General features: G+C 48.7%; 3 protein-coding genes across 4 annotated transcripts; 2 read left to right on the forward strand and 1 right to left on the reverse strand.

Annotated features, from left to right (window-relative positions):
- Positions 1–1,587: 1,587 nt before the first annotated feature.
- sprb (sepiapterin reductase b) lies at positions 1,588–2,992 on the reverse strand. The gene is made up of 3 exons (XM_018759116.1): positions 2,650–2,992; positions 1,916–2,206; positions 1,588–1,778 (listed from the first exon to the last, which is right to left on the reverse strand). Exons 1-3 carry the CDS (start codon positions 2,990–2,992, stop codon positions 1,588–1,590), a joined length of 825 nt encoding a protein of 274 aa, XP_018614632.1.
- Positions 2,993–5,329: 2,337 nt separating this feature from the next.
- On the forward strand, positions 5,330–9,098 carry ddrgk1 (DDRGK domain containing 1). Its single transcript, XM_018759071.2, has 9 exons — positions 5,330–5,467; positions 6,149–6,295; positions 6,417–6,541; positions 6,880–6,981; positions 7,276–7,398; positions 7,694–7,732; positions 8,244–8,300; positions 8,637–8,685; positions 8,860–9,098. Exons 1-9 carry the CDS (start codon positions 5,377–5,379, stop codon positions 9,018–9,020), a joined length of 894 nt encoding a protein of 297 aa, XP_018614587.1. The 5' UTR covers positions 5,330–5,376; the 3' UTR covers positions 9,021–9,098.
- A 1,658-nt stretch (positions 9,099–10,756) lies between these two features.
- On the forward strand, positions 10,757–22,034 carry lzts3b (leucine zipper, putative tumor suppressor family member 3b). Of its 2 annotated transcripts, none has more exons than XM_029259630.1 (6): positions 10,757–11,018; positions 15,518–16,084; positions 16,384–16,920; positions 17,524–17,844; positions 18,268–18,498; positions 19,156–22,034. In XM_029259630.1, the coding sequence occupies exons 1-6, from the start codon at positions 10,776–10,778 to the stop codon at positions 19,741–19,743; spliced, it is 2,487 nt and encodes an 828-aa protein (XP_029115463.1). In that variant the 5' UTR covers positions 10,757–10,775; the 3' UTR covers positions 19,744–22,034. The 2 variants fall into 2 exon arrangements, with proteins under 2 accessions (XP_029115463.1, XP_029115464.1); XM_029259631.1 differs by lacking the exon at positions 10,757–11,018 and adding an exon at positions 14,002–14,176.

The following is a 22,034-nucleotide window of genomic DNA, read 5'->3' on the forward strand; positions in this document are numbered from 1 at the left end:
CAGAGATGGGGGTGGGAAGAGAAAGACAACCTTGGGGAGCCAAGGGGGGGAACTACCAGGCTGGAGATTAGAAGGGTTTTCCAAAGCACCCCCACCTCTATGTTGGGGTAGTTGGTCCTGCTTCATTCACCCCAATTTTGCCTCCCTATTGGACCAGGAGGGTCGTCCTGGTGTATTTTTATCACGCAGCTGTGTCTGCCTGTCAGTGTTGGCCTATGGAGTGGAGACAGGGACAGCTGACGAGACCTCCTCGAGCTCTTATCTGTTCCAGCTTTTCCATTCACATTCTCGCCAACTCACTTTCTCGCATGTTCTGTCTCTGCCTTCTTCTGGATGTGTCCATCTTATTCCTCCACCCTCCATGTTTTTCTTTCACCTTCTTTTGACTTTGTGTTTATCAGATTTTCGTCTGTTCTCTGTCACCAGCAAAGATGAGAGACATGGACTTAGTGAAAGGAATTTAATGGAGGTCGTGAGACAAAATAGGTGGAGAAGTAACTTTAATGGCATTTTTCTGCAAGAATAGTGAAAACTAGATCGCTCTGTATTGTTATATTGTCTTTGGCCCTCTTAACTAAACTCAGCCTGGCTCCGATATCTCTGTTTAAAGGTACTTTTCATTTCAAAAAGCTACCCAACACTTTTCAGCATGATATTCACAAAGTCTTTCATACTTCATGTGTTTTTCTTTGATGAAATGTATTTGCTGAACCCCATAATGAGACCAAAGATCCTTAATTAGAAATCATCATCCCAGCTTGACCAGCACATTTCATTATGTTTAACTGAGAAAGACCATGTGTGCTTTTGAATATTTTTTCCTGTTTCTTTTTTTATTATATCAAAAAGCATTTGCAGATAAATATGGATTAGTGGTTCACAAAATTGTCAATGCCTAAAACCCCACATTTAAAAAGCATAACAGACTCCAAAACATCTAAAGCTATAGTGAAAATAGATACTACAGTTTCTATCTCAAAGAGGTGGTGCAGTGGGTTTAGCCTGTGTCTCTTCTCTGGTGAGTCTGGGGTTCAAGTCCTGCTTGGGGTGCCTTGTGGCAGACTGGTGCCCTGTCCTGGGTGTGTCCCCTCCAACCCTATGCCCTGGGTTAAGCTCTGGCTTGCTGTGACCCTGCTTGGGACAAACAGTGTGTGAGTTTCTATCTTACACACAAAGATCAGTGCTTTTATAAGAGAACACTCATAGAATAAGAAAAGTGGGCCAGCTTTTCCACAATACTGTTGTTAACAGAGAAAGGCTATCCAATAATCATACATACAAATTAATATTTACCAATTAATCTGCATATTGACAATGTGGACCTATAATGGGAACTGCAATGGTGAAACCAATTTTGTACTCAGTCAGCCAGTTTAAATTCTTCCTACTTAGACAATAGTATTCATCTTATGCCTTCAAAAATATTCTTCTTGCTATCTCTCTCAAAATTTGCACTCCAAGTCTGGTGCAAAGAAGGTGATCAGGTGTGAGTAATAACAAAGGAGTTCTCAGGGCTGTGGCCCATTTGACAAAAAATGCCCACTGGAAGGTTTAGTTGTAGAAGTTAAGCTCAACTGCAGATTCACTCTACAAGTCATAGTAGTCCAGGTGGACTCCAGATGGGAATTCATCCTCCAGCAACAACCGAATAAGCTTAGCCCCTGATTCATGGCAGGATAGCAGCTTGCCCTGGGAGTGCATGATGGAGAAGGACTGCTTAAGGGCTGGATCAGCTGAGCAGGACTGTGCCTGAGCCTGCATGTCAGTGTCCATTGGGCCTGTGGGACGGACAAACATGAGGGATGACATGAGAACAGCGGCTGACATCCATGATGGGTCCTCGTCTATTATTGTTTCACAGAAGAGACCTGAACTGAATTCATAATCCCGGATTCATTTTGTGATGATTACTCACCAGGGCTATAGTTCAGTACCCTGACATCAGGCTCCTCTTTGGCCAGCACCCGGAACATCATGTTACGAGCAGCTTTGCCTGCACAATACAGCACCCAGGAGGGGAATGGCTCCAGCGCACACAAGGAGCTGATGTTAACCACAGTGCGTCGCAGGCCTGGACGCTGTGGGAAGGCCTGCAGCACCCCAGCTGTCAGGCTCAGCGCTGAGCTCACATTAAGTGACAGGTAGGCATCCACCTCTGCCGGATCACAGAAGCTTATGGCGAAGCGCGACACGTCACCAAGGGAGGCTGGACACAAAGAAAGCAGGGCAAAAGATGTGGCAAATCCCCAGAATGGTACCGTGCTGCTGTTGTATCAATCTTTTTGCAACGATTCTATCTCATTGTGGTAGCACACCACCAAAACATGAGGTTCTTAAAAATGTATAGCCAAGAACAAAACTACTTAGATTTAAAAACACACACACATATATTTAAAATAATTATTTACTTAACAATTTCTTTTAAAATATGGCCCCATCCGAGTCTAATATCAAGCGATGGCTCTGAGAAACACTATATATCAACAAAAAACTTAAAATTACAAAAAACTATACTTCGAAAACAATATTAAAAGCTATTAGAACCTGTTAAGTACAAAATTCTTGACATATACTGCAATATGAAAAGACACAGTGTTTTAAAAAAAATATGAATTACGTTTAAAAAAACCATCCTATTGCGGCACCCACCGGCATTATTAATGAGCAACACATGGTCGGTGTCCGCTGCAGCCGATTCTTTTGCCACTCTCACCGTCGTATCAATCCCTGCTTTGAGGCCCAGGTCTGTGGGTACACAGCGAACAAGCAGCCCAGCCTGCTCGACAATGGGGACCAGGTCTACCTGTAGCGCCTGCAACATGTCCGCAGAGCGGGCTACCAGCAGGAGCACCGATCTGGGCAGGAGCAAGTGGGCTATCTGCAGCGCCAGGCTTCGGCCATAGCCCTTTGAAGCTCCTGTGACGATGCAGAGGGCTCTACCTAGGTCCCTGGAGCTCGGAGTGGCCATGTCAGAAATTCTGTCTGACTGCATCTCGATCCTAAAGGAATGGACAGAGGCTGGAGGAAAGGGGTTATATTTAAATAGTGCCATGTCAAAGGGTTTAAGCAGAACTGAGATGTGACGGAATGGCATGCCAGCCTTTGACAGTGTAGAATCTACCATCAAATGAGTGTTGACACGGAAAAGAAATTCCTTCTGACTTGGGTTTGGTCTTGTGATATATTAACAGAATGGTCCGTTTGGGAATCAGTCAGGTGGTGAACTAAAAAACTCGGGAGGAAAGAAGAATGTTTGTTCGCCTATTGGTTTTAAGATTAAGCCCTAAAAGTGAAATGAGAAATGCCTATAAAGGCAATGACTACAAATTAAACTCTGTTGGAAAATAGTAACAAATTAAAAAAGAACAGCCAGAACTAATATTGATGCTACAATAAGATTAACATAAAACAAGATTAAGACCAGAACCAAGACAGTCAAACATTGATGGATGGCTAAAATACTCCCGTACTAAAATACAGGAGTTTTCTCCAGTTAAATGTCAGAGAGCTTAGACCAACGAGTATTCAAAAAGGTACTCAAGTACATGCACAGTACAGTAGTCTAAGTTCAGAAATTGAAAGAAAAGAGGGATCCATCCCTCATGCTTCCACATACCTAGGTACCCTGCTGAATGGACCACCAGCACAGTAGTCAGCAGAGAAAATGTGCACCTCTGCTAAAAGGATTTATTGATTTTAATTGAGAAGAAGTGAAATGAGGAAGTGGCAAATCCAAGAATATCATCAGTGGCTCAAGATCAGTTTGGGCTTGTTACTAGAAAATTGCTGAAAAAATATTATTTCAACAAATAGAAGGCCCTTGCTGTAGAATGTTAGTGTTGTATTAACAAGTAAACTGCAGCCATGGACAAAAGCTTAATCTAAGCAAATGAAGTTCTGATATGCAGAATGGAGGTGCAGATGAGGTGGTAGTGATGGTGCTTCACAGCTCCTAGGTGTGGGTTTAAACACTGGTTTCAATCCACCACAGGCTGTCTGGAGTTTGCATGGGTTTCCGCTCGCTGCTGGTAGCTCTAAATTACCTGTAATGTATGTTTGTTTTAAATTGCTGTAAATTATTGTAATTAGTGTGTTGTGTCTATCGTAAGACGCCTTGGACAAAGGCATCAGCTAAAAAAGAGTGTAAACATACAATTAGAGAAAGATTGAATTTTCATGCCAGTACTAACACCTCAGAGCAAGACATTTATGCCTCTGTACCACTTGTATTGTTTTGTTGTCCATTCATACAGCCAGCCCGCTTAACCATACACTTGTCTGTAAAATATTCACAGCAACTTCTAGGATATGAGATCTAATCTAATTTGTCTAACGTAAAATAAAATCTTCTAGGTTCAGGGGAAAAGTTATTTGTAGATTTTTTTAAAAAAAAAAATCTTTAACAACATCTCTACTGTTAATTAACACTGAATTCCAGTTCGCCTTAGTGTATGGATTACATGCATGGAGAACAAAGAACGAGACACTACTATTATTTTTCAGGGAAATTCACACGTACCAAAAGTCCTCGCTAAATTAAGAAAGGAGCAGCACATTCTGTTCATCAGCTTGGCCTGCGATGATCCCATGTTCAGCCACTGTGATTAATCTCTACAAACGTAATGCGTGTGTTCAGTACTATAGGAATTAAAATTTGCACAAGTGCCTTTTGAAATTCGGAAATCCCGTGCAGAGGAGATATGACCTCTTTATGGCTTGTTCCCCCCACAGCACATGACATGACATCATGTGTAGCGGAGTTCAAAGAAAGAGGTATCATAGATGCACTGACTGAACTGCTTTTGACTTAACATAAGGCATATTTTTTTGTCACATCCGAGAAGGGTTTGGCGTTTGTACTTGTTTTAATTTGCACGGAGTGATTCTGGAAGAAAATAATTTAGCTGTGTTTTAATAGCAAGGGTTATTTGTTTGTCTACTTTTTATTTTTTCTTTACGCTATATATATATACAGTTGCATTTATTTTGCAACTACTACTAGCTAATAACTTTAAACAGAGAGGGATTAATTAAAATTCCCCGTATTCCACTGCAGTTCCACATTCAAAATCATCTTCCACTTTAAAACTGCTCACATATTCTTCCTTGTTTATTCATAATGTCGCATTAGCTCCACTAGCGGAATAGCAGCACACGATTAACTTAGATTCCAGTAGCTAGTTGCGAAACAAATGCGAAAGGAGCGCACAAAATTCAACACACGCGCACAGTCCGCCTGTACGTGCGATGGCGCCAAATCAAAAACTGTTGGAAAAAAAAAAAAAAAAAAAGGAAAAACACTTCAGTCGCGCGATAGAGGCGTTTGACGTTTTTCCGCGTTTAGCGTCACGTGACAGGGGTGCGACAACAGCAGCGATGGACTTGGTGGTGCTGTATCTCGTGGCCGCGGCCGGTTTGATTTCGCTGATCCTTCTTGCGGTTAAACTGCGAGGACACCCCGCGGCAGGTGAGTGGGGCGAAGACGGATGAAAAGACGAGCGCAGGCAGGCAGGGTGTTAGAGTGCGGTAGCTATGTGACGCCCTGTTTTTCTTAACGCAGTACTAAGAGAGCGGACTGACGAGTGTTTTTGGACTGACTCTGTGTGTGTGTAATATATACATATCATATGTGCGTGCGTGCGTGCGCAATACATAGTGTGTGTGAGAGAGAGAGAGAGAGAGAGAGAGTGAGAGTGAGAGAACCACGTTATGCACCCGCTACTCTTTCATTGTTCGTGTGTCATGATCTAAGCACCAAATAATCATAATGATTAAGATTCTGCAGGGGTCAAGTTAGAGAGGAGATGCGTTTTGCTGCTTTTTCTCCAAATCCACTGGGAGAGAGTGAGGATTTTGCGACGTGACCATGCAGTACCACGTCACGTGGACTGAAAACAAAGACGGGGGGGAATCAACTTTTTTTCCCCCCCAAGATACACCTGTCAATTGTTAAAGAAAGCTGGACAGCCTGGGCCTTTTGTCAAGTCAGGTTTAGTGTGTCGACCTTTCAGCTGCTTAAAGCGCTTTAGGATTAACTTACTGAAATGCCATCCTCCCACAGTGCAGTGTTTCAGATGTTCAGCCCATATGCAGTTATTTGGGTCCAGTGATGATGCTGTGAATGTGTTCTGCCGTCCCATTTCCTCAGCTGCCCGGGAACAGCAGAATGGCGTGCCAGCTCGAGCAGTGGCGCACCGCCCGGTGGCGGAGGATCGGGGCGCTGACATGCCACGGCGGAGGAGGAACCTCAACAGCAGAGTGATGGCACAGCGGCGCGCCCAGAGGGACGCATCAGGTGACAGTGCCACTGTTGGCTTTCTCTGGGCTCGGTTTGCATGGGCTGTGAGAAATCAAGGTACATCAGGGTGTGTTGCACATCATTGTCTCACTGTTTCTCTCACTCCTGCATTCCCCAGATGAAAGTGACGTGGAGGTGGAAGCAGAAGAGGAAGTGGAACTGCAGCCTCAGGCTGCAGGGAAAGTGGGGGCTAAGAAACAGAGGAAGCTGGAGGAGAAGCAAGCCAGGAAGGCCCAGAGAGAGGTGGAGATGTTGAGGAACCCTGTATACAGAGCATTGGCTATCTAGAAGCTGACGGCTTTGTGAATGGGTTAGATTGTCCAGTTGCTGAAACTCTAAGGGAAGTGCAGTACAACTGTCAGAATGAGAAGATGAGTGGAATTTTGTCTGGACAGCCCACTGGGATCTGGATGTGTGGTAACAGTATGTTTAGAGTATGAAGTTGTTGCACTGAAGTTCTTCATTTAGCCAGGCTTCTGAGAACCAGGATGCGGATGGGTGTTGAAGGGAATATGGCGAGTTGTAGGATTTCGTGTTTGAGTGACTCGTTGTCTTGCGTCATTAGCTATTCTGTGTTTCAGGCTGAATTAGAGGAGAGAGAGGAACGAAGGAGAATGCAGGAGCTGAGAGAGCAGGAGAAACGAAAGGAAGATGAGAAGCAACGGCTTCTGGAACAACGAGAGGTAGACATCTACGTTTATATTTATTTATTCAGCTGACACTTTTTTCCCCAAAGCGACTTACAGTGTTAAGATACTTACAATTATTCACCCATTTGTATAGCTGTGTAGTTTTACTGATGCAATTTTAGCGTAAGTACCTTGCTCAAGGGTTCTACAACCGGCGGTGGGAATCCAACCTGCGACCTTTGGGTACAAAGCTCTAACCACTACACTACCAGCTGCCCCTATATATTGAAACAGCAACATAAATGCATGCATACACACAATCATTCAGTACCTTTCCTGAGCTCTCAGGAGGAGGAAGAACGCAGGGCAAAGGAGGAGCAGGAGAGGAGGGAGGAAGAGGAGTACCAACGACTGAAAGAGTCCTTTGTGATCGAAGAACAGGGAGTTGCTGAGGAGCTCACTGAACAAGAGGTGCTGAAACATCCAGTTTCTGTTTTGATTATGTGTGTGTATTGGTATACTATGTGTCTAAGTGAGATTATGCTCCTTCATGCACACAAGTCTTTGTGTAAATGTCTTTTTTTCCCCCCTTTTTCCCCCTTGTTTATGACTCTTGCTATAAGGCACTTTAATGTTCCTTGGCAGTCTTGAGTGTCATTATGGGTAAAAAATGAGCAGACTGTCTAATAAATATGAGAAAACACGTTCTGTCTGCTTGGGCCTGTATTTGGATTTTTCTTGCTGACACTGCTTTTGTTTTTTTTAGTCCCACAACTTGCTGCAGGAGTTCATCCAGTACATAAAGGTGAGACTAAGGAAAGACCAGAGGCATAGCCTTGTGTTCTAGGTTCCTCTGCTGGCTTGTAGTTTTTTTGCTCTGGGATAGTTCACCTTTCAGTGAAGTAAATGTGCAATATTTGTGAACATTAATGCATTTAACCCAGACTTGTGCTATGGTTACTAATTGGTTAGCCAATGATTTTATTACAACTTGGTTCTTACCTGTTTGCACATAATACATACCAGCTTAGGTAAGCTTAGGGGGGTGCAGTGGGTTTGGCCGGGTCCTGCTCTCTGGTGGGTCTGGGGTTCAAGTCCCGCTTGGGGTGCCTTACGACGGACTGGCGTCCCGTCCTGGGTGTGTCCCCTCCCCCTCCAGCCTTACGCCTTGTGTTGCCAGGTTAGGCTCCGGCTCCCCGGACAAGCGGTTTCTGATGATGTATGTATGTGTGAGCTTAGGTAAGCATTGCTTATTCTGTTGGAGACTCATTGTGCCTTGATGGACCCTTTTCCCATTGTCCCTTGATGGGCCCCAGGATTCCAAGGTGGTCCTGCTTGAGGATCTTGCTTCACACTTTGAGATGCGCACACAGGTCAGTGCATTTCCATTGTTTAAGTGCAGGGCTCTGTTATCACCATTTACTGCGCAGCAGTTTCTCATTGAAGGTGAACAGTGACCTTGCAGTGTGTATTGTCAGTGTATACGGTCAGTAATGCAGTTTTTTGATTGCTTTCATCGTGATTGTCTTGCTGCATTGAATTCAGTGGTTTCACACCCCTGCTTAAACAGTGAAGTCGTACCTTAATTTTAAAGACATTTCTTGTCCTGGGCCACTAAAGCTGGTTCTAGTAAAAATCCCAAAATTGCTTATGTTTTTGCAGCCTTTGGAATGTAGATCCTGAGCTTAAACCCTGTTTGGTTGTCGTAGGATGCCATCTCCAGACTGCAGGACCTTATTGCAGATGGTTCCCTCACAGGTGAGATTAAATTGATTTTATTGTAATTCTTACTGAAATTCAGGGTTGTCTTAATGCGAGTGTATACATAGTTGAGATATCTTGGGCAGTCTGTTTCTTTCTGATTCATTAGTTTCCCTTCTTGGTTATCCCTGTCTCTCTCTCCTTTTACCTCGATCCTCCTGAACATCTCAGGAGTGATAGACGACAGGGGAAAGTTCATCTTCATCACGCCAGAGGAGCTGAGAGCTGTGGGCAACTTCATCAAGCAGAGAGGTCGAGTGTCCATCACAGAGTTGGCCCAGGCGAGCAACTCACTCATCAACTTGAACCCGGTGGAACCCAGCACTGCTTGAGGCAGACTGCCTGAAGATTGCTCCACACACAGCCTCACGCCCTCATGCATTCACACCTTTGAGAATACTCTAATAAAATTCCATCTGAAATGTTTTCATCATTTGTGATGTGCCCTGTTTGTGGTGTGCCCATATGCTGGTAAAATTAGTTTTTAAAAATATCAGTCACACGTGACTGACACTGTTTAACCTAATAAATCCACTTTCCTGTGTCCATGTCGGCAGGTTTACGTACACAGAGTGTCACATATCCCAAATAATTGTCCAAAAAACAAACCCTCAATCTGCAGCTTTTAACTCAGTAACTTTGCTCCTCAGTCTGTCCCTGAGAATGAAACTTAAAAGTTTTAACAGATGACAGCGTCTACTGGACCTGTTCATATGAGTGTCTAGTGGTTCCAAATTCAGAATGCTTACAACTGCTCCGATGACTGCTGTTGACAGGGAAGGAGAAAACGTGCTGATGATGCTGAATGTTTAAAAGTCAGCTCTGCATAAATACACAACAGCACACAGAGCATCCTGTGGTGTTTTCACAAGCGAGGCTCAAGCTCAACAGTGTTTTCATTCATAACTGGATGGAGGCTAGTGGTGGACATTCTAGTAATGTTAGAAGCCCAACTTGTCAGGGGAGATACTCATTTCATACTGTAGTTAGTGGCCGTAGCAGCCCTCCATCTCCGCTGCCCTGCTTCATCGCTCTAGGTCACATGACTGAGGCCAAGCCTGGCATTGGCTGGAGTACATTGCCATAGCAACTTTGACACATTGTTGATGTCACAAGTGAATATGTGATTAGAGGGAAAGCAGGAAAGGTATCAAGGGACTGTGTATGTGTGTGTGTGTGTGTGTGTGTGTGTGTGCATGTGTGAGTGTCTGAGACGCAAGGTACATGTGCACATATGTGTGTATTTTCACTCTTAACAATGCAGGTGAGTGAGTATGTTTGTGATGTGTTTGCATTTGTGGCTGTAATTAAAAAGGGTGAGAGGAGGAGGTGTTGCCATGTATCATTCCCAGATCAGTGACTAATCTCTTTACAATTTCCACATACACATACACGCAGGAGTGAGCGCTGAAGCGCTCGTCCTGCCTTCATATGACGGCATCACCTGCCTCTCCACAAACAGCTGTTTTCTTCCAAGTGTTCCCGGAGAGTTGTGTTCAGCACCTCAGACAGCGGTGCAGCACCTCCCCTGTGTAACTTTTTCTCAGAGGACAGCTCCCCTCCTGTTACAACTCCTCCTGTTGGAGTCGGCACTTTATTTTTTTATCCTGACCCCTCTGCTTTGTGCTGATGTGCCTCCACGGTTATTTCTGCACATACTTGCTCATACAAAGTGCGGACCTGGTTGCTTTCCCATGGTCACCTGCCATGCTCCCTCCTCTTGCATGCATGGATGCTGGAAGCAGTGACTCCTGCAGATCCATGTGTGACACAGCATCACTCTGGCACTGTGCCGCACGCAGCGTCACATGGAGGCGCTTTCAACGCACCAGCGGGCTGGTGCCACACGTGGAACGAGCAAACGGCAGAGACACACGCACAAGGTGACACGGGTGCACGACATCCACGGTGGTCCAGGAAATCGATGCCGCCGAATTAAGGGCGCCTCGCGCAGGCGCGGGGAGCCGGGAAGGGGGGCGTTGCTCGAGGACCGGTGGTGGTGGTGGTGGTGGTAGTGGTGGTGGTGGTGGTGGCGGGGAAGGGGGGGTGTGGGGGGGCGGGGCGGAGGTGGGCGTGTGGCACAGCTGATGCTCGCAGCCGCCGCTCGCCTCCATCACCCGATCGCTACCGCGGGAGACGGCAAGCAGCGCGTCCGCGGCCGCCCCGCGCTCCCGCGCACCCGCACAGCCGCACAGCCGCGGAGCCGCGGAGCCGCCGAGGGCATCCGCACGGAGAAAGCTCGGGAAGGCAGGGAAGGCGGAGAAGGCAGCCGGGAAGCCACCGGCGGCGCACTTTGGAGCCACACGCCGCTGACGGTGCTGCTGCAAACAGTAAGTGCGGGTAAAATCGCTTCGGCTGCAGAGCGCGCGTCCCTGGTGCGCGCGGGAGAGAACCGCGCCGGGTCCACGGAGGCGCGCATCGCCCTGCATCCGCCGTGTGTGTGTTTGCAGCTGTGAGGAGCTCGGTCTTTAACTACTGCATAGTGGCTATTCTAGGCTCGTGGATGAGAAGGAGGAGGAGGAGGAGGAGGATGGGGGGGCGGGGTGAAGCTACGCGTGGGGGTGGGGGTGCGCAGTGTGTTTCTTAATATTACCCGTTCGAGTGGAAGTAAAGTCGGTGTAAAGACGACGGAGCTGGGCGCTGGGCGCTGGGTGCTGCAGGGTGCGGGGTGCCCAGTGTGTGCGATGTGCCGTGTGCGGTGGCCGCGCGCGCGCGCTCTCCCTCCCGCATCGGGGCGCCGCTGTGAGCCGACACGCATTATGTAATGGTTTAACAGGGCGAAGGCACAGAAAAACACATCTGATCCTCTCGTACCCCTCGCAGCGCTCATCTTAGGTGCTTTCATAAAGCCGTGCTCATCATGGGGGCATCTTCTTCGTCATCTGCTCCCGCGTTGCACATCCTTATGAATACATATTTCGATAAAGAAACGTTTGTTTGTGTGTGTCTATGTGTGTGTGTGTGTGTGTGTGTGCGTGCGCGCGCGCGCGCGTGCGCGTGTATGGTAAGGTATGCGTAGAGGGAGGTGAGGAAGCAGTGGAATGGAATGTGCATTAAGGGCTGTGCAGCCCGCGCTGCGAGATGGGAGGTGATATTTGCATTGTCTGCCAGGGATGTATAACGGTGACATGTGCCGTGCTGCTTGTGTGCACTGAGGACTGAGGTCCCCAACGTGCGTAGTGTGTGTTTCTGAACGTGTGACGTGTGCGGAGAGTGTGCTATTAACTGTGCGGTGCACGGTGTCACACGCAGCGTACATAGTTTTTAGCGTGCAAGGGGGTGTGCGGCTGTGTAGTGTGTGTGTGTCTGTGTGTGTGTGCGCTCTGATGTGTGGGCTGCTCTTTAAGAGGTATAGGGCACAGCTCTGGATCTAGTGCATATACACACACACATAGCATGCACACATATATATGGTGTTTATATACATATATATACACAGTAAATATTTATATATGGAGTGTGCTGCATTAAATATCGAGTGTTGGGGTTTAGTGAGGGGTTCAGTGTACTACTGGATGTGTGGTGTTGCGATGGAGTACATACTGTGTCCTAGGGGTTAATAAGGGCACTGTGCACTAGAGGGTGTGTAGCGATGTGTTAGAGTATATATTTTGTGTTTTTGGAATTTGGGAAAGTGCAGTGTAGTGCTGGATGTGTGGTCACATGTTGGGGATGTGTTGCATAAAAGGGTTCAGCAATGCGTGCTGTGAGTAGTGCAACGCGCCTGGTGTCGTATGAGAGGACAGCAGGATAGTAAGGGCTGCGCTGTGTCGTACCGGATGCGTAACGCGCTGTATTTGATGCGTGAGCAGTGCAATGCAGGTCACTGGGTTTGTGAGATGTTTTGTGTGTCACATGTTCGGGATGTAGAGTAGCGTGCAGTAGCTGCACAAGGATTTGTGCTGCTCATAGTGCAATAGGCGGAAGAGGTACGGTGTAAACAGTGTAACATTCATGGACTATTCTGGTGCGTATGTAGGAGGTTAATTGTGCTGCTGGGAAATGAAACAAGGGAAATGTGTACGATGTTTCGTACGTCAGGTGTTGAGAACATTTTGGCTCAGGTGTGCTGTACGCAGCTGTGTGCGTAGTGTGTACAGTGACTGTTCCGGGGGCTTTTTACTGTCCTCAGCCACCTTACAAGCATCTGCTGTGTTGTAATTATCTGGGGGAGGTTTATAGGCTAAGGTGAGTTGGGATGTGTCTCCTGGGGAATATGTTACTTGGAAGGGTTTCTTGGAGCATCATGACATGGAGTCAGATTCAGTCGGTTTTACTTGTCATTTGCACAGTTATACTGGGTACGCTGGGCATTGAAATGCTTGTGACGAGGCTCATATAGACGTGAACAGACATGTAGAAAGACATTCATACAGGAGGCAGCTGGTAGCATAGTGGCTAGAGCTACTACCTTTGGACCCAAAGGTTGCAGGTTTGAGCCTTACCTGTGGCTGTAGTATCCTTGAACAAGGTACTTACCCTAAATTGCTCCAGTAAAATTACCCAGCTGTAGGAATAGGTAAATGATTGTAAGCATGTAATAATTGTAACTTTAACATTATAAGTTGCTTTGGAGAAAAGTGTCAGGTAGATGTATTTAGACAAGGATGCACTGATCAGCCCATGGAGAGGTATGTTCTGTGATCAGGCTAACATATTGTAGTGATGTAATGAAGATGCTCAGGTAACAGGCTTCCAGTGGATATACGTCCACATTTCAGAGTGATGGAGAATGTTGCTCATTCCATGTATAAACATAGTGTCCTTGCGCTGAGCTCTTTGATTTTTACGCAGCGCCGAAAACGAAGGCCGGGTCCCCCAACTTGGGACAGCAGTCTAGGCCTCAGTACCTCCCAGTGTAGGCCTCTTCTTTGTTTCACATCCTCGTGTGTGTGTGTGTGTGTGTGTGTGTGTGTGTGTATGTGTGTGTGTGTGTGTGCAGGAGTGTGTGCGCGATCCAGCAGAGCGCTTTGCATTATCCGCGCGCGAGGAGAAGACCGATTTTTCGTGTCTGGGTGTATTTCCGTCCGAAAGCAGAGTTGTGTGTGTGCCTATTGTATGTCAGGGTGTGTGCGTGTGTGTGCGGGTGCGCAGTGAGCAGCGTGTGGGAGCAATGATGTAATGCTTGTGAGTGAATGAGTGAGAGAGGCTGCAAGGGGAGTGTCAGCACGTGCCTGAAGTTAGGCCACACAGAACAAGGCGACCCCTGTTGGCCAGAGGTGGAGCTGCAGGACGCTGTGTGCAGACGCCTTTGGCCTCAGACAGGGATTTTCAAGCGTGATGTGATGTTACTGTGGCATTCATTCATGTTCATCGGCAAGAGGTGCTGGTGTCTCCAGCCCATAAAGGGGATGGAGAGGAAGCTTGGATTTTCGCGTGGAAAAAAGAAGAAGGATGGATGCCTTCATGAAGTGCTTCTGACTCTGCACATCTTCCATGTCGTGTGCACATCAGCAGGCAGCGACAACCAGCTGATACAGCTGTGCAGGTACATAGCAACAGGAACCCGGTTCTTCTCCCAGGAGTTACGGCAGAACAGTCGCTTAGGCACGCTTATTGAGGAAATCAGCATATTTTAGTTTTTTTTGAATATTTTCTGAGGGACACTTTCCATTATTACAGATGGGATGGGATGGGATGGGATGGGATAGGATAATACTTTATGAATCCCTGCAGGGAAATTCACACTCTGTCGCTCAACCTGACACATTACATTTACATTAATTTATTTAGCAGATGCTTTTCTCCAAAGCGACTTCCAATGAACTCTATGTAGTGTTATAAGCCCACACACCTCATTCACCAAGGTGACTTACACTGCTAGATACACTACTTACATACATAATAGCAGACTTGACCCTTAACCACAAAGTGCAGCTATCCAACCAATAATAACGAAATAAATTGCGAAAAAAAAAAAGACTAAACTACTTACTAGTTACAGTCATACTAAAGAAAAAAAATTAAAACAGCGCAATGACTTGTGTTTAAAGTGTGTCGTATTTAATGTTTGAACGTTTCACGAACGTATGATTTTGATATCCGTTATTCAATGTCAAGGGATGTCGCTGGAGGAAGGGAAATTCCTTGTCAAGGTACAACACGGTATGCCTGTCAGGGTGTTATTTGATGGCTGCATGTGCGATCGGCTCTAAAATTGTCAGTGCGTTCGGTCATATTCACGCGCTTGTCCCGGGCAGCAAGTGGTTAATGAAGGGATTCATGGGGATATGGGGCAATCTCCCAGCCAACCAATAAGTGCTAGGCTTAGTGCTGCGAAAGACAGGCAAAGAGAGAGGGAGAGAGAGGGAGAGAGAGGGAGAGAGGCAGGACGCTGTGGATTGGGAAGCACGCCAGGCAGTGTAATAGAACATGACCCAGTGACTGGTAGACACACAACGTGTGACACAGTTTTAATCAGACAGTCATCTTATCACTGACAGTTGGAATAAGGCTGCTGTAATGTCACCATGACAGATTTGACAACACAGCTGTGATATCACTGACTACGAAATGGTTCAGGTTTCACTCAGTCTCTTTGTGTGTGTGTGAGTGTGTGTTTTTGTGCTTGTGTGCATGCGTATCATCTGACCTTTGCCCTTCCTTGTTTTCTACCTCTCAGAGTCTGTCTTTACTCCTCCTGCAGTTTTCATGCTGCAGTTGACAGCTCTTCTTCGTCACCCTGAACTGGACACTTGTAGCGCTTGCCGTACTCCTTGCAGAAGTGGACGCTTTTAGCCCGTTTTCCAGAGGGCACAAACAGCACCGTTTACGCCCTTCCGTTCTCTCTCCCTTCCTCTCTCTCTCTGTCTCTCCCACTCCGTCCCAGTGTGTTTGCCCGTCAGCTGGCGCCTCCCCCGTGCCTGCAATGGCTGCCGTGGAGCGCGTGGGGCCGAGTGAGAGAGCCATCCCCCCGAGGATGGGCAGTGTGGGCAGCGGGGTGGCAGGCGAGCAGGAGTTCGCCATGAAGAGCGTGGGCACGCGCACCACTCTACCACGGGCACCGCCCCCGAGCCGGCGTGGTCCTGGCGGCCGCAGCTGCAGCACAGAGCGCCCTCTTCCGCCACCTTCGGAAAGCACCGCATCCAGCGACGAGCGTGGCGGCAGCACCGACCGGCCGGCGATCGCCGGCTCGGAGAGCGCGGCGTCTGATGCCGACCGCACCAATTCCAACAGCGAGCGGCAGGTGTCCAACACCATGTTCCTGAACGGGGCAGGCCGGAGGGAGGGCCCATGGGTTGGCGCCAGCCTCGATGCCTGCGGGAACAACGTGGTCCTCAACAACGAGAAGAATGGCGGTGGCCAGGCCACAGCCCCGTACAGGGGGACCAGCGGGACCAAGGTGGACAATCCCAACCCACCCAAATTACTGCCTGTATCTGGCAAACTTGAGCAGGTATGGCGCTCCACCCCCAGTTCTACCTGGTGGCTTCTGAGGGTTTCTGTGTGTGGTAGTGGTGGTGGTGGTGGTGGTGGGGGGTTCATTGGTGTGGGGATCTGTCTTCATGTGCTTATTTGTCTCTGTGTGTCAGCGCTCTTACTACCAGGACCATCGTTGAAAAGCGTAAACAAGCATTTTAATATTTTTTGCTCTTTTTTTCTCTGGATGAGTGACCATAGTGGCCCATCTGTTTGTGGTACAAAGGGTTTGTGTTGTGGTAACTGTTCCCTTTGTCTGCAACCCCCCCTCCACAGAACAACAGTGGGCTGGTCCGCCCCTCTGCCTTCAAGCCAGTGGTGCCCAAGAGCTTCCACTCCATGCAGAATCTTGTGGGGCAGGCTGGGGGGGTCATGGTGGGCCGTGGTGCAGGGGGAGGTGGGGGTCCCAGTGCTGCAGGGAGTCAACAGGAGGGGGACAGCCCTGGTGGAGGTCGGGGTGGGGGGCAGGGTGCTTTGTCAGACTCGGGGAGGAACTCGCTGACCAGCCTGCCCACATACACGGGCTCGGGCTCTGCATACGGGCCCTCGCAGGCCCTAGGGCCTCTCAGTGCCTCCACGAGCCACATCAACAGGCTGGGCACAGCCACCGGCGCACTGGACAGGCTCGACAAGCCGGGCTACCAGAATGGGCTCAGTGCCTCCGACAGCGGACGCTCCTCCTCTGGCAAGAGCTCCTCCTCGTACCAGAGGCTCAGCCACCTGAGCGATGCCCCTCCGCCACTCCGGCCCTCGCCTTCCTCTGATGACATCATTCAGGACCTAGAAGACAGGCTGTGGGAGAAGGAACAGGAGGTACAGCGCCTTCCTCTGGGTGCTCACATTTCCTCTGCTCTTTCAGGGCAGCAGGGGGTGTAGCAGTTAGAGCTGCCACCTTTGGATCTGGAAGACCCAGGTTTGATTGCCACCTTCTGCTGTAGCACCCTTGAGCAAGGTACTTACCCAGAATTGCTCCAGTAAAAATGACTGCATCGTGTAGGTGGATAAATCACGGTATGTCACTTTTGGAGCAAAGCGTCAGCTCAGTGGATAAATGTAAATGTATGTTGGAGAAATGCTGTTGAACTGACTTGCCAGCAGTGAGGTGCCCTCAGTGTGCTGTTGTGTCGGTGCAGGTGTGTATGCATGATTGGCTCCTCCACTGTGTATTTCCTCACTGTGGTTCTGGTTCATCACAGCCGTACCTGTGTAGACGGCTCATGAAAATGTACCCCGCTGGAACTGCAGGGATTCCTGCAGGAACAGGCCACAAACCGGGGTCCACCCAGTTAACACCAGTACTGTTTTGATTACTGATTACTGAAAAGAAGACGGAGGAGATGGTTTGGTTTACCTGTAGAGGTCCGCTGTGAGACGTCAGGGCACCGCACGCAGTGACCCGACTGGCACCTCCCGCAGGTGCTGCACATGCGTCGGAACCTGGACCAGAGCGAGGCAGCCATCGTACAAGTATTCGAGGAGAAGCAGCGCGTGTGGGAACGTGAGATGGAGGAGCTGAGGCAGAACTACGCCAGCCGGCTCCAGCAGGTGTCCCGCCGCGCCCAACGCACCCAGCAAGCCCTGCAGGCGCAGATCGCCCGGTTGCAGCAGGACAAGAGGCGGCTGCAGGACGACCTCAATGCCCTGCTATCGCACCGTGAGGAGCTGGAGAGGAAGTGCCTGGACTACAGGAAGGAGCAGGCCGACATCCTGCCTCGCCTGGAGGAGACCAAGTGGGAGGTGAGGCAAGGCTGCGGTAACTCCAGAAGTCAGCAAAGCACCTGGTGTGAGATGTGCGACTTGACAACAATTTACTGTTCACCTATCCGACCCCTGAAACACTGGACTCAGACTGATGACTCCTCAACTCATCTGCACCTGATGCTCAACCAGTGATGCAAGTGGGGGTCTAGTGGTTCATCACATGGACTTGCACCACAAAGGTTGCTGGTTCAAACCTTAATCCCTGCTAGTGCTGTTATACAGTGAACGTCATGCTGAATTACTGGAAATATCCACCTATATAAAAATGTAAAATAGTTTGTTGCTTTGGACATAAATGCCTGTTAAGCATGTAACATTATAATAATAATAATCAGATGTTCACCTGTTTACAGGTGTCCAGACTCAGCATGTCTCTACCTGTTCACCTGACCTATGTAGGTGTGCCAGAAGGCCGGGGAGATCTCTCTGCTGAAGCAGCAGCTCCGGGACAGCCAGGCAGAGGTGACCCAGCGTGCAGCAGAGATGGTGGCCCTGCGGGGGCAGCTCAAAGAACTCAATGCCCAGCTGCGAGAGAAGGAGGAGACCGTTCTCACCCTGAAGGACTCGTACTGCAGCAAGAGCCTGGAGCTGGAGCGCTGCGAGGGGGAGCTGCAGAAGACACTGGCCGAGGTACGCGCACACTCAGAAACACACGCTCTGCATCCCACACACGTACATGCTCCGTCAATACCTGACACACGTGCACGCTGTCCTGCCGACACACGGTTGTGAAACACACACAGGCAGCTCCAAGCAAGGGTCGCTAGTTGAGGTTCTTGCAGATTCACGCTCCCAGCTCATTCATAGACACGTGAACATCGACACACGGGCCCTAAATCACCTACACGCTTTCTTGTGTTGAGATTCGCTGCCAGAAATGCAGAATGCCTCCTTATACTGCTAACATTCACACATTCACCCACAAGTTCTCACCAGCGATATTTTGGCCTGTTCACTAGATACATCTTTGTATTATTAGCATGTATTTATTTAGCTGATGCTTTTCGCTAAATTGATATAATTTTGAGCCGCTTAAACTGATTTACTGGAACAATTCAGGGTAAGTACCTTGCTCAAGGTCATGACTCTAACCGCTACACTACCTGCTACCCCTGTCATGTGCCCTCATCCACACAGGCACTTACTGCTTATACATTCTCTCAAGGAAAAATACACACCATTGCACAGGGATGTGCTGCTACACAAAGACACACACGCACACACACACACAACCATGTGGCTGCGCTCACAAACCCCTGCACTCGCTCCCTGTCTCTGTGGCTGCAGGTGTCCATGTTGAGGGAGAAGCTGGGCCTTTTTGAGGCCGAGGTTCTAGGTTTGAAGCAGGCCCTGGGAGAGCTTAGCGAAGGGCGAGGAGCTGGGGCCACCTGGGGGGTGCATCCCTCCCCACACAGCTCCTCAGAACCGGCGCCCGCCCCTCCTGCGGAGGCGCTGCTGAGCCTGCAGAGCGATGAGGCCAAAGCGCAGCGGCAGGAGGCAGGTGATCTCCGGCGGCAGCTCGAGCGCCTGCAGGGGGAGCTGCGTCTCGAGCGGCAGCAGCGAGAGCGCCAGGCTCTCACCTTCGCCCAGGAGCGTCACACCTGGCAGGGCGAGAAGGAGCGCGTGCTTCAGTACCAGGCCCAGCTGCAGCTCAACTATGTAGAGATGCTGCAGAAGAACCAGGCCCTGGAGCAGCGCGTGGGCCAGCTCACCTCCAAACTCTCCCCCGCCCCATCCCCTGCTACGCCCCCGCCACAGTCCCTGGCTGTTGCGTCGCCTGCGGTCGAGGAGCAAAAGCCCCCAACCCTTCACCAGCTCGCTCCCCCCTGGTCTGGGCCCACGCGCCTGGAGAGGATTGAGTCCACGGAGATTTAACGCAAACACATGGCAACTGAACACATCAGTTCAAACAACCCATAATGCTCAGTACAGTAACCACATAGCTCAGCTGTCAACATTGTTCAACTAAGTACAGTTCAGTCTCACACCCATCACCTCCCTGGGTCTCTCCAGGGGCTGCACTGTCAGCAGTACTGCAGACGGGGCTGAGGGCTGGAGGAGGTGGCGGGGGGTCCTATTGAACCACACAGGTGAATGATTTGATGCTACAGACATGCAGGAGTAGCAGTGTAGGTGGTAAAACAATGAGACACAAAGACACACACGCAGATACCGAGTGAGCCGTGCTCTGACAAGCACACGCTCTGATGGAAATCATCCTAACACACTGACACCCAAGCAGACACACCGACACTGATACTAAACGCTCCTCGGACATCCTGATACACACAGCTAATTCAGACAAGCCTAGGCACAGTCGTAGAGGAGAGACTGGAGAAAGCATCCACCCCCTACCCCACCTCCTCCCCCAGAGTAAAGTCTGGGATCTGGAGACGACCCATGGAAGACTACGGTCAAACTGCTGAAACAACTGTCCAGGGCAAGGTCACGGACGAAACGGGGAGAGGGAGAGAATGTGGGACCTCAGGGCACCGGCCTGTGTGCACATGTGTTTGTAGTGGTGGTGAGCAGAGAAGTGGAGGGAGGGATCGCCATCTCTCTATGAGTGGGAGCTGCTGTATACGGAAGTCCTTATCAGGTAGTGGCTTCTACTGGTTGCTAGTGCACAGATAGGAAGAGAACCAAGAATATTTCAGGGAAAAAAAAAATCTTTTGTGAATGAAGTGAGGGAATATGACAGTCATCGCTTTTTAGAGGAGAGGAGGAGAAAAATTAAGTACTCTTTTCTTCAGCGAAGAGGTGAGTGGGTGACACCACTGTGCGTTTCAGGGGTGCGGGACGGCCTGGCTTTCGGCACTGCCGGCGGCTGTCATGGCTAAAGCTGGACGCTAAGGGGCAACAGAGTAATGATTCAGGGTTTCCCTCTCCCAGATGATCTACTTGAAAAAAAAAGACTTTTGAATTTCTTTGGGACAGTGAAAGCAAAACAAAAAAGTTAGTTCTAAATTATTATGTAATAGCTTGATGTTTTCAGATATTTCTTTGGGTGAAGGATCAAAGGGTACCTGGACGAGGGCCTGTCAGTGAAGTTGCTGCTGTGACAATGACATAGAACAAAGAGCATCTGAGACAGGGGCTCCTGAATGATCGATAGCATTGCAGTAGGGTGTGTGCCATGTGGATGTGTCAGAGGACCCTAAAAAGTGTGTGATTGTGTTTCTGCTTGCATGCAGACAGCCCAGGTCAGTTTGATGAATTTTTGGGAGGGAGCTGGTTTTTCAGACACTCATTAAGCCTGATCATGGACTGCACTGCACTGTCAACAGGCATTCTCTGTTGAAAATCCTTTATAGTCTGGGCTTTGACTTAATGTGTGCCTGGACAACTGGCAACTGATGAATGGAATAATGGAGGCTATACGATAAAAGTCAGGATTTGGGGTAAGTATGCTGGAGACAGTTCCTGGAATTCCTGCTCTGTTTGTTGATGGAGATTTTAAAAAAGGAATCTGGTTTTACACTAAAATGTAAAAGATCTGATGGACACTAACTTACTGTTTGTATGTGACATATAGATGCCAGGGCACTAGAGGAATGCGATTCTTTGAGCTTTAATACTAGTATTTTTTTTTTTGCTATTTTCTAACCCTAACCTCACCCAATGTTGCCCATGGTAATTCAGCAGCAAGCTGAAAGCTAACTTGGGAGCCTTGGTACAGTTTGGCTGCAGACGCCTTTAATGCACTGCTCTGGTGTAAGGTGTTTTTCGTTACTGTTCTATATTTTTTATCATAGTTTCATGTGTATTTCTTTAGTAGTTAGAAATTCCTTATTTTGGTGTTTGAGCAGCAAACCGGTTGTTAGGCAAATCCAGGAGGCTCCCAAACATTCTGGGAAACTTGGGCTGTCTGCAAATAATCTGAATAAGGAACTGGGTCAGATGAAAAGGAGAGAGCGGGTTGGTAACAAGAGCTTAGGAGAAGGAAATGCAGAGAGGCAAAGTAAAAATCTAATGGGCATGCACAATACTCTGATGAAACAGCGAGTGACTGGGAGTGTGTGTGGTGCGTGTGTGTGCTGGGGGGGTAGACAGGTAGGAAAGCTGGCCTGTAGAAAACAAGGTTTGATAATAGAATAATCAGACTGCTGCCTTGTACTGCTGTGGTGTCCTGCTGCGTTCTTGGTAGAGAAAGAGAGGTGGTGCAC

The sequence above is a fragment of the Scleropages formosus genome, chromosome 17 (genome assembly GCF_900964775.1).
Source record: "Scleropages formosus chromosome 17, fSclFor1.1, whole genome shotgun sequence".
Classification (NCBI taxonomy): domain Eukaryota; kingdom Metazoa; phylum Chordata; class Actinopteri; order Osteoglossiformes; family Osteoglossidae; genus Scleropages; species Scleropages formosus.